The 10,699-nt window shown below is 53.7% G+C and overlaps 1 protein-coding gene across 1 annotated transcript in view; it reads right to left on the reverse strand.

Annotated features, from left to right (window-relative positions):
* Positions 1-695: 695 nt before the first annotated feature.
* The window catches only part of IFITM10 (interferon induced transmembrane protein 10), a 19,396-nt gene continuing 9,392 nt past the window's right edge, over positions 696-10,699 (reverse strand). Inside the window, exon 2 of the mRNA XM_008592499.1 lies at positions 696-1,387. Coding sequence (XP_008590721.1) covers positions 1,238-1,387 — 150 coding nt within the window. The 3' untranslated portion in view covers positions 696-1,237. The remainder of the gene's footprint in view (positions 1,388-10,699) is intronic.

Here is a 10,699-nt window from a genome sequence, read left to right on the forward strand (position 1 = left end):
CGCCTCCTGCCTGGGCTGAAACCCACATCCAGGGCGTCCCCGCGGCAGGGGCGGACCGGCTGCCCTGCCTCTCCTTTGTAGCCTTACAGGTCAGGATGGAGACTGGATCCCGCTCACCGCAGCCCACCACCGTGGGTTCCCACCCCTGCACCAGGTCAGCGTGCTGTGAGCATTGACCCCCAGCACAGGCTTTCCCTTCCACAGCCAAGGCCCTACGTCCACGTGGAAGGCGTCCTGCACCCCATGCTTGACATTCTCATCTGGAAAGAGCTGTTCCAGAACAGGCGTCCACAGCCTCCCAGAACTGCTGGTCCCGGAGGTCCGCGCCACAACCTCCCATCTGTAGTGTAAGTGCCCGTCCTTTCAGCTCAACACACAGCACTGGGACCCCTGGGACAAAGGCCATTTCTGCACTTTACAGACGAGGAGGCAGGAAGGAGCTGGGGAGGGAGCTGCAGGGGCCCAGACCCTCTCCCCACCTGGAGCTTCCTCCTGGGTGGATGGGAGGTTTCCCTCCTCTCACTTCCAGCCAGTGGGGACAGCTCACAGTGCTCCCCCTCTCCCTCCACAGAAGCTGCGTGATCCTGTAAGGGACTGTGTTTGGGGTGCCTAGAGCCTGCCTCGGCCAGCCCTGTTAGAAGACTGCCTGCATCCCAGAGCAGATTTTCTCCTGCAAAATCAGCTGTGACACAGCATCGGGGGCCAGACCAGCAGGTGGTGCCCGAAGGAGGCTCCCAACTGTCCCATCGTGCCCTGCCTGGGGCATGGGACAGAAGGCTGGGCAGACATTTTATTGAAAGGTCGCAGATATAAGAGCTCTTGAGCAAGGGCACGGTCTGGGGGAGGCAGGGGTCAGGGAGGACAGAGTGAGTCCCCAGAGGCTGGCAGCCCCATCCTGGCAAGCTCCCACAAAGCCCTTCTGCTGGCTGTCAGGTCTGAGGGGCCCCAGGAGGCTGGGAAGGGCACGTGAGGGCCGGGGGCAGCGGCTGAAAGCCAGGGAGCAGCAGCTCAGGAGGACACTTGTGGCCTGGAGACACACGGGGTGGGGGGCTGGGCTGGGCGAAGCTCGCTGCCACCTGCCGTGCACATCTTCTGATGGCTTGTGGCTGGGTCATAGCCTGGGGAGCCCAGGGCAGGAGCCCTGCTCTGCCCAACCTCCCAGCATCCTGCGTTTCAGCGATCACAGAAGTAAACCTGTCTCAGCTCCTGTCTCCACGGCCAGGGGAGGCACCAGGCCTCAGTAGTCAGTGAGTGGGTACCGCAGGAAGATGAAGACGAGGATGATGCAGGAAGCGGCCAGGGCGGAGCTGGTGATGTTGAACAGCCGGGCTGTCTTGGCATCCTCCACTGCTCCGTTCAGGTCATTGAGGAGCTTCTTGTCCCGAACCTGAAGCCAGAAGGAGGAGATGAGATGCGGGGTGAGTGGGGGTGGTCGGGGGCCAGCTGGGAGGGCATCAGAGCAGAGGGTGCTGGCAGACAGCATGGCATCCGTGCCAGTTTCAAGTTTGACAACAGTGCTGTGTTCTGTAAGAGAATGTCCTTCCTTGGGGGAACTATCTGAGTGCACTGAAGTGGTTAGGGGCATAGAGTCATCGTGTCTGAGACTCATTATCAAACACTTTATAAATAAACAATATGTATTTGTTAGAAGGAAGAAACAAGTACAGTAACATGTTAACATTTCAGACATCTGGGTGAAGGGTATATAGGGGTTTTTTGCTTTGTTTTGTTTTGAAACGTTTTGGTAAGTCTGAAATTATTTCAAATAACAGAGGAAGTGGGCCTCAGAGAGAGTACCATGGTTGGTGGGTGGGGTGATACAAGCATGTCCTAATTTGCTTGGTCTCACCTAATTTAAAATCAGCTGGGATGTCCAGAGAGCACAGGCTGGACAGGCAGCTGTCCCTGTGGGCTCTGGGAAGTGCCAGGAAGTCTTGGGGAGAGAGTGGGCAGAGATGGACCCAGTTCCAAGATGCCACCCTCATCCAAGTCGAATCTCAGGATCCCCTCTCTGCATCTGGGGACTCACTTTGTCCTCCTACAAAGTCCAAGTACCTGCAGGTCTGAGCATGCTGCAAGAAGAAACCAGAACCCAGCAGGAAAAGAGAAGAAGGGAGAGTGAGGGAGACAGAGAGGAAAAAAAAGTCTTTGCATTAACAGATTGTGGCTCGGTTCAAGGAAGGAAGGTGGGAGGACAGGAGCTTGGACAGATGCCTGCATCACTCAGTGGGAGGAGTGGAGTGGAGAGGAGTGGAGTGGAGAGGAGTAGAGTGGAGTGGAGTGGAGTGGAGAGGAGTGGAGTGGAGAGGAGTGGAGTGGAGTATAGAGGAGTGGAGTGGAGAGGAGTAGGGTGGGGTGGAGTGGAGTGGAGAGGAGTGGAGTGGAGTGGAGAGCAGAGGAGAGGAGTGGAGTGGAGAGGAGTGGAGAGAAGTGGAGTGCAGAGGAGTGGAGTGGAGTGGAGTGGGGTGGAGTGCAGAGGAGTGGAGTGCAGAGGAGTGGAGAGGAGTGTAGTGGAGAGGAGAGGAGTGGAGAGGATTGGAGTGGAGAGGAACGGAGAGGAGTGGAGTAGAGAGGAATGGAGAGGAGCGGAGTGGAGAGGAGTGGAGTGGAGTAGAGAGGAGTGGAGTGGAGAGGAGTGGAGTGGAGAGGAGTGGAGTGGAGAGGAGTGGAGTGGAGAGGAGTGGAGTGGAGAGGAGTGGAGTGGAGAGGAGTGGAGTGGAGAGGAGTGGAGTGGAGAGGAGTGGAGTGGAGGCATAACTTCGTATAGCATACATTATACGAAGTTATACGATGGAGTGGAGAGGACTGGAGTGGAGTGGAGTGGAGTGGAGAGGAGAGGAGAGGAATGGAGAGGAATGGAGAGGAGAGGAATGGAGAGGAGAGGAGTGGAGTGGAGTGGAGTAGAGTAGAGAGGAGTGGAGTGGAGAGGAAAGGATTGGAGTGGAGAGGAACGGAGAGGAGTGGAGTGGAGTGGAGTGGAGTGGAGTGGAGTGCAGAGGAGTGGAGAGGAGTGGAGTGGAGAGGAGTGGAGAGGAATGGAGAGGAGAGGAATGGAGAGGAGTGGAGAGGAGTGAAGTAGAGAGGAGTGGAGTGCCATGGACAGGGGCGGAGTGGAGCAGAGAGAGGAGTGCAGTGGAGTTGCGTGGAGTGGATTGGACAGGAGTGGAGTGGTGAGGAGTGGAGAAGAGTGGAGTAGAGAGGAGTGGAGAGGAGTGGAGTAGAGAGGAGTGGAGAGGAGTGGAGTGCCATGGACAGGGGTGAAGTGGAGCAGAGAGAGGAGTGCAGTGGAGTTGCGTGGAGTGGATTGGACAGGAGTGGAGTGGTGAGGAGTGGTGCAGAGAGGAGTGGAGTGGTACAGTGTGGAATGGATTTGAGTGGATAGATATGTTGGAAGGCGAGGGGAAGGGAGGAGACAGGGTGACTTTTGATCTCCTTTGACCTAAGGAGGGAGGAAGGACTTTATGCCTGGATGGAGTTCTTATTCTGGTGAATTTGGAGGGAACTGACATGTTTACTGAATTTGTGTACCTTTCTAAGAGCAGCATGTGTCACTCACTTATTTAGGTCTTATTTGATATCTTTGTTTAAGTTAAGTTTTTAAATTTTCTCCAGAAAGAGCTATTATATCTTTTGTGAAATCTATTCTTAATCTATTTATTTTGGTTTTTTATTATATGTAAAATTACATTTCTTACTGATTTTTGTTGATGTATAAACCTTCAATGCCATCTTGTAGATTGATTTTGTATCCAGCTAAACTATCATACTGTGATAGCTCACAAAGTTTTCTTCAGAATAAAGCATATCTGCTGCAAATAAGAGCATTTCTACTTCCTCCTTCCAGTCGCCATTCCTGGGCTGTGCCGCCTAGTGGGTGAGGCCAGAGGCCGTGTCCACAGAGGCCTGAGATATGCTGACTAGATTTGAATCCTGATTGTTCCAGGCTCCAGGTGAGACCTTCGGCAAGTTCACGAACTTTTCTGCACCTGAGTAGTCTCATCTGTAACAGGAAGATAATAAAATGATCTGCCCCGGAGGGTTGTTGAAAGGACTTAATGAGTCAGTGAATATAAAGCATTTGCCCAATGTCTGGCCCAAAGTGAGCTCCTATCATGGAGGCAGAGGAGAGTTCCAGAATAACACCAGCAGTGATGCTAACAAGCAGCCTAGTCTCATTCTTGATCTTAACATTGACCACTGAAGATAATGTTCATCGTATTAGCAGAGGCCTCTTATTGTGTTTAAAAATGTTCATGAGATGAATGTATGATTTTTTTCCCTCTAACTCATTAATGTAGTTGATTACATTCATTCATCCTCTTCAAACAGCTCTGCATTTCTAAAGTAAACCCTTGGTCGTGATTTCTTTGTTGGATAATTGGAACGAGGAAAGGAGGGATGGAGGGAGGGTGAGTCACGGGATGTTTAAAGTGGGTGGATCCGTGGAGGGAAGAAAGCTGGAAGGAGATGGGTTACTGAGTCTGGTCGTGAAGGACGGTAAAGAAGAGGAAGGCTGAGAGGTGACTCGATGACTGGGGACAGGCATGGCTGGATGGAAAGTGGGATTTGTGGGTGTACACTGGATGCATGGGACAGAGAAATGGACATGGTAATGGGTGCCAGGTGGAAGGAGAAGCTGGATGGATTGTGAGTGTCCGCTAGATGAGTGGGTAGGGAGGTGGATTGGAGTGGAGAGCAGAGGAGAGGAGTGGAGTGGAGTGGAGTGGAGAGGAGTGGAGTGGAGTAGAGAGGAGTGGAGTGGAGAGGAGTGGAGTGGAGAGGAGTGGAGTGGAGTGGAGTGGGGTGGAGAGGAGTGGAGAGGAGTGGAGTGGAGTGGAGTGCAGAGGAGTGGAGTGGAGAGGAGTGGAGAGGAGTGGAGTGGAGTGGAGTGCAGAGGAGTGGAGTGGAGAGGAGTGGAGAGGAGTGGAGTGCAGATGAGTGGAGTGGAGTGGAGAGGAGTGGAGAGGAGTGGAGTGCAGAGGAGTGGAGAGGAGAGGAATGGAGAAGATTGGAGTGGAGAGGAACGGAGAGGAGTGGAGTAGAGAGGAATGGAGAGGAGTGGAGAGGAGTGGAGTGGAGTGGAATGCAGAGGAGTAGAGAGGAGTGGAGTGGAGAGGAGAGGAGTGGAGTGGAGAGGAGTAGAGAGGAGTGGAGTGGAGAGGAGAGGAGTGGAGTGGAGAGGAGTGGAGAGGAGAGGAATGGAGAAGAGTGGAGTGGAGAGGAGTGGAGTGGAGAGGAGTGGAGTGGAGAGGACTGGAGTGGAGTGGAGTGGAGTGGAGAGGAGAGGAGAGGAATGGAGAGGAGAGGAATGGAGAGGAGTGGAGTGGAGAGGACTGGAGTGGAGTGGAGTGGAGTGGAGAGGAGAGGAGAGGAATGGAGAGGAGAGGAATGGAGAGGAGTGGAGTGGAGAGGACTGGAGTGGAGTGGAGTGGAGAGGAGAGGAGAGGAATGGAGAGGAGAGGAATGGAGAGGAGTGGAGTGGAGAGGACTGGAGTGGAGTGGAGTGGAGAGGAGAGGAGAGGAATGGAGAGGAGAGGAATGGAGAGGAGAGGAGTGGAGTGGAGTGGAGTAGAGAGGAGTGGAGTGGAGAGGAGAGGATTGGAGTGGAGTGGAGTGGAGTGGAGTGCAGAGGAGTGGAGAGGAGTGGAGTGGAGAGGAGAGGAGTGGAGAGGAATGGAGAGGAGAGGAATGGAGAGGAGTGGAGAGGAGTGGAGTGGAGAGGAGTGGAGAAGAGTGGAGTAGAGAGGAGTGGAGAGGAGTGGAGTGCAGTGGACAGGGGCGGAGCGGAGCGGAGAGAGGAGTGCAGTGGAGTTGCGTGGAGTGGATTGGACAGGAGTGGAGTGGTGAGGAGTGGAGAAGAGTGGAGTAGAGAGGAGTGGAGAGGAGTGGAGTGCCATGGACGGGGTGGAGTGGAGCAGAGAGAGGAGTGCAGTGGAGTTGAGTGGAGTGGATTGGACAGGAGTGGATTGGTGAGGAGTAGTGCAGAGAGGAGTGGAGTGGTACAGTGTGGAATGGATTTGAGTGGATAGATATGTTGGAANGAACTCATGAGTATATGCTGAATGGCTGGACAGGTGGTCAGATGGGCACGGACATGTATGTCAGATGGACGTGGGTGGATACCGAATTGGCAAATGCATTGTTGGATGTGAGAGACACGTGTAGATGAATTTATGGACATATGTTGGCTGGTTGGAGCACATACACAGATGGATATAACAATGCACACTGAATTGTTGGGACAGGTGCATAGGTGCGCATGCTGAATCATTGGGGCAGGTAGGTAAATGGATTCATGGTTGTATGTTGGATGGGCGAGACAAGTGGATTAGTGGAAAAAAAGGAGCGTTGTTGGCTAAATAAGTTACAGTGTGGACCAATGGAAGGTAGATGGATAGACAGACTCGTTAACTCATCCAACCAACCAATCGAAACTCATCCAACCAACCAATCGATACTCATCCAACCAACCAATCGAAACTCATCCAACCAACCAATCGATACTCATCCAACCAACCAATCGAAACTCATCCAACCAACCAATCGATACTCATCCAACCAACCAATCGATACTCATCCAACCAACCAATCGAAACTCATCCAACCAACCAATCGAAACTCATCCAACCAACCAATCGGTACTCATCCAACCAACCAATCGGTACTCATCCAACCAACCAATCGATACTCATCCAACCAACCAATCGGTACTCATCCAACCAACCAATCAGTACTCATCCAAGCAACCAATCGGTACTCATCCAACCAACCAATCAGTACTCATCCAACCAACCAATCGATACTCATTCAGTGTCTGCTCTGCTGTAGCAGCTGCTCTAGGGCCGGAGTATATAACAAGAAACAAAACAAAGCCCTGTTCTCATGGAGTTTATACTCCACGGAGAGGATGCAGAAAATATATACAATAAATAAGTAAAATACATAACGTGTCAAATGTGCTAAAAAGAAAACTGGAGAGGATACGGGCAGCAGGGAATGCTGTAGGAGGTACGACGTTAGCTCTGGTGGCCAGGGAAGACCTAGCTCGGTAGGAGACGTTTGAGTGCAGACTCAGTCCCATGTTCGTCCTTGGGGAAAGTGTGTCCAGAGAGCACGCAGCTCCCAGGTGGGGTGTGCCCGGGTGCCTGGGAACTAGCCAGAGGCCCAAGTGCTGGGAGCCGAGCACAGCAGGGGAGGCGAGCAGGACTAGGGTCGGAGGGACACTGTCCACCAGCAGACGCCAGGGCTCCTGGGTGACGTCCAGAGGGATGTAGAGCCAAGAGAACGGCATGATCCCACATACCGTAACACTCTTTTCTTCTATTTACTTTAGATTTAATTCATTCTTTATTTGGAAATTTAGATAATTTATCTTAAATCTTTCTTTTTCTTCTTCTTTTTTATTTTTGGCAGCTGGCCGGTAAGGGGACCTGAACCCTTGACCTTAGTGTTGTCAGCACCACGCTCTAACCAAGTAAACAAACCAGCCAGCCTTTTTTTTAATGTAAACATTTAAAGCTATATGAAAAATCTTTTCTGTGCACTGATTTAGCTGCAGCCTACAAATTTTGGTGTTTTATTTTCATTCGATTCAAAATAGTTTCTCATCTCGCTGTGATTTTTTAAATTTGTCCTGTGGATTATTTAGAAATGTGTGTCAGTTCCAGCTGCCGGGCCAGGAACAGACTGAGGGGAGGGCAGAGGCTGGGCACATGCAGAGAAGAGGGTAATCTAACAGTCCAGGTGAGTAACCGGGGCGGGCAGCAGCAGCAAAGACGGCGGGACCTATTCAGTTTCTGGATGTATGTTGAAAGCAGGGAGCGGATGTGGACCCCGATAAAAAGAGCGACACTTGAGACCCCTTCAAGGCTTTTTGGTTTGATCAACTGGAAGGGAGTCGTGGAAAACGGCAGGAGGCATAGGCTTGGGGGTCGTCGGGCAGCTCGGTTTCTGACTTGCTAAGTTAGGAATGCCTTGCGGACATACAGCTAGACATTCTGAGCAGGCAAATGTTATGAGTCTGGAGTTCAGGGATAAGGTCTAGGGCAGAGACACACATGTGAGCAGCATCCATGAGAAGACGGTATTTAAAGCCATGAGAGTGCACAGAGCATGAAGGGAGAGTCAGCAAAGGAAAGGGCAGGACCGTGGGTGAGCCCCGGAGCACCCAGCGTTAAAATACAATCAGAGGAAGGGCCCGAGAAGAGCGGGCAAAGCAGAAGGGACGCGGGGCATGGGAGGATGGTGGGCGGTGGGATAGGCTGGAGACAAAGGCGGGACGCGCCTGGTGGGGAGGCTGGGTGGGTGCGCGGTGCTGTGGGTGAGGAAGTGGAGGGATGACTTGGGTGCACATAAAGGAAAGAGGGAGAGAGCAGGAGAGTGGACAGGTTGATGGCTGGGTGGTTGGGTGAGTCTAAGCAAGGAAGGTAGGACAACGAGACTTCCACGAGACAGACAGACCGACGGGCGGACGGATGGGCAGTTCTCTCATGGGTGGGTACACGGTTGACTGCACAGACTGATGAGCATGTGAAGGGGGGGGACGGAGGGCACGTGGACAGATGAGCTGGCGCTGGCTCGGTGGCTGGCTGCTCAGACGGGCCTGACGTGACCGCGGGCACAGGAGAGGAGCGAAAAGGGACAAGGAACGTATGAGTGGATGAATGGGCCACACTATGTTCTGAATGTTTGTGTCCCTCATGGATGGGGTCAGTGCCCTCATAAAAGAGGCCCCAGGGAGACCCTTGCCCCTTCGGCCACACGAGGACGCAGGGAGAAGTCGACAGCCCACAACCCCGCGGAGGGTCCTCTTCAGAACCCACCTGCTGGCACCCAGACCTCGGAGTTCCAGCCTCCACAAATGTAAGAAATAAACGCGGACTGTGTAGAAGCCACCTCACCCAGGGCAATTTGTCACAGCAGGCTGAACTGACGAAAACAGGCCGCTCAACATGGAGGCGAATGAACGGGAAACTTGAATAAGGGAAAGGAAGGGACAGAGGGACAGAAGCGGATGAATGGTCAGACGGTGACGGGTGCCGGTGCGGCAGGTGGATACACCGCTGAGAGAAGGAAACGCGGAGCGGGAAAGGCCGCTGAACACACGTGCTGAGCGCGGGTGATGAGGGACGCGGGAGAGAGGGCGGGCGGACGGCCAGAAGGAACGCAGGGCTGGAAGGAAGGACAGACGGACGGACGAGAGGAAGCACAGGCAGTGATTGGAAGAAAGCGTGTGAGAAACTCGGTGGCGACCTCAAGGAGGCTACTCTGTGCCTCAGTTTCCCCATCTGTAAACAAAGCCATGAATAGCACCTATTCCACAGGGTTTTTGTGGTTATTCATTAAAATATAAATAAAATTAAATAATGGGAACAGAGCCTAGAATAGACTAAGAGCTCAATAAACGTTTGTTATGGGCCGGCCCGTGGCTCACTCGGGAGCCTGGTCCTGATAACACCAAGGTCAAGGACTCGGATCCCGGTACTGGCCAGACACCCAAAAAACAAGTAAACAAAGAACACATCTGTCATTGTTTTGTGGTTGTTATTTGCTGCTGCCGCTGGTGTTGCTCCTGCCACTGCTGACGGGAGTGGGTGTCTCCAGGGCAGGTAAGAGCGTGGGACGGACGGCTGGGTGCGCGGGTGGAAGAAGGGACAAGCGAGCAAGGCCGTGGGGGAAGGAAGGAGAAAGAGGCGGGGGACGAATGAGTGGGAGCACGGATTCAGCGAGTAAGCGAGTGAATCAGGACGGTGGAGACTGTGAGGGTGGGACGGCCAGAGGGAAGCGGGCGGATGAGCCACGTCCGGAGGCACAGGCGGGCGGCCGGGTGGCTGCGGTGGAGGCCCGAGTGCGGGAGCCGTGGGGACGAGCGAGTGCCGGGCTCTCCTCCCGGCCCTGCCTCTGCGGCGCCGTCCTGACCTGCGCGAGCCGCTGTTCGTTCTTCCAGCCGATCGGGTGAGGATCCTCGGAGTCATCTTTGGGTTTTCTCTAGTTTCCCTCACCCCTTGTCCAATTCATCAGGATAGTCTGTTGACTTTCCTTCAAAATATATTTGTGGGTGGCCAGTCTTCAGCTGTCCGCTCCTAGCACCCTGGCCCGCGCCGTGGCTACCACGGCCGCCTCGCTCCGGTCTCCCGGCGCCCCACCTCTGAGTCCCCAGCGTCTGTTCTGCACACAGCAGCACGAGTGGTGCCTTCACGCAGAAGCCACCTCACATGGACCCTCCGTTTAAACTGCTTCAAAGATTCCTCTCACCCACAGCAAAATCGTCGCTGTGGTTTGCAAGCGCGCCTGGCCTTTAAACTGCTTCAAAGATTCCTCTCACCCACAGCAAAATCGTCGCTGTGGTTTGCAAGCGTGCCTGGCCTGACCCCTCAGCTCCTCTCGGGTCCCATCTCCTATGTCACTTCCCCATTCCAGCCACACCGGCCACTGAACCCGACCCTGCTGCAGGGCCTCTGCAGGACCTGTTCCTTCTTCCCGGAACGCTCTTCCTCAGATCCACGTGTGGCTACCACATGAGCAGCTCAGGCGTGCACTCAAATGTCATCTCAGCAGACAGGACTTCTTTGCCTACTCTATATGAGATGGCACGCACCACCCCATCTCCCTGACCGTGCTTCAGCATCCTTCACGGTTGACACTGCCACCTGACGCATGCCACTGTGAATTTTATTACTGCCCTGCTCCCTGCTGGAAC

The sequence above is a fragment of the Galeopterus variegatus genome, unplaced genomic scaffold, assembly GCF_000696425.1.
Source record: "Galeopterus variegatus unplaced genomic scaffold, G_variegatus-3.0.2 Scaffold7971, whole genome shotgun sequence".
In the NCBI taxonomy this organism is placed as follows: Eukaryota; Metazoa; Chordata; class Mammalia; order Dermoptera; family Cynocephalidae; genus Galeopterus; species Galeopterus variegatus.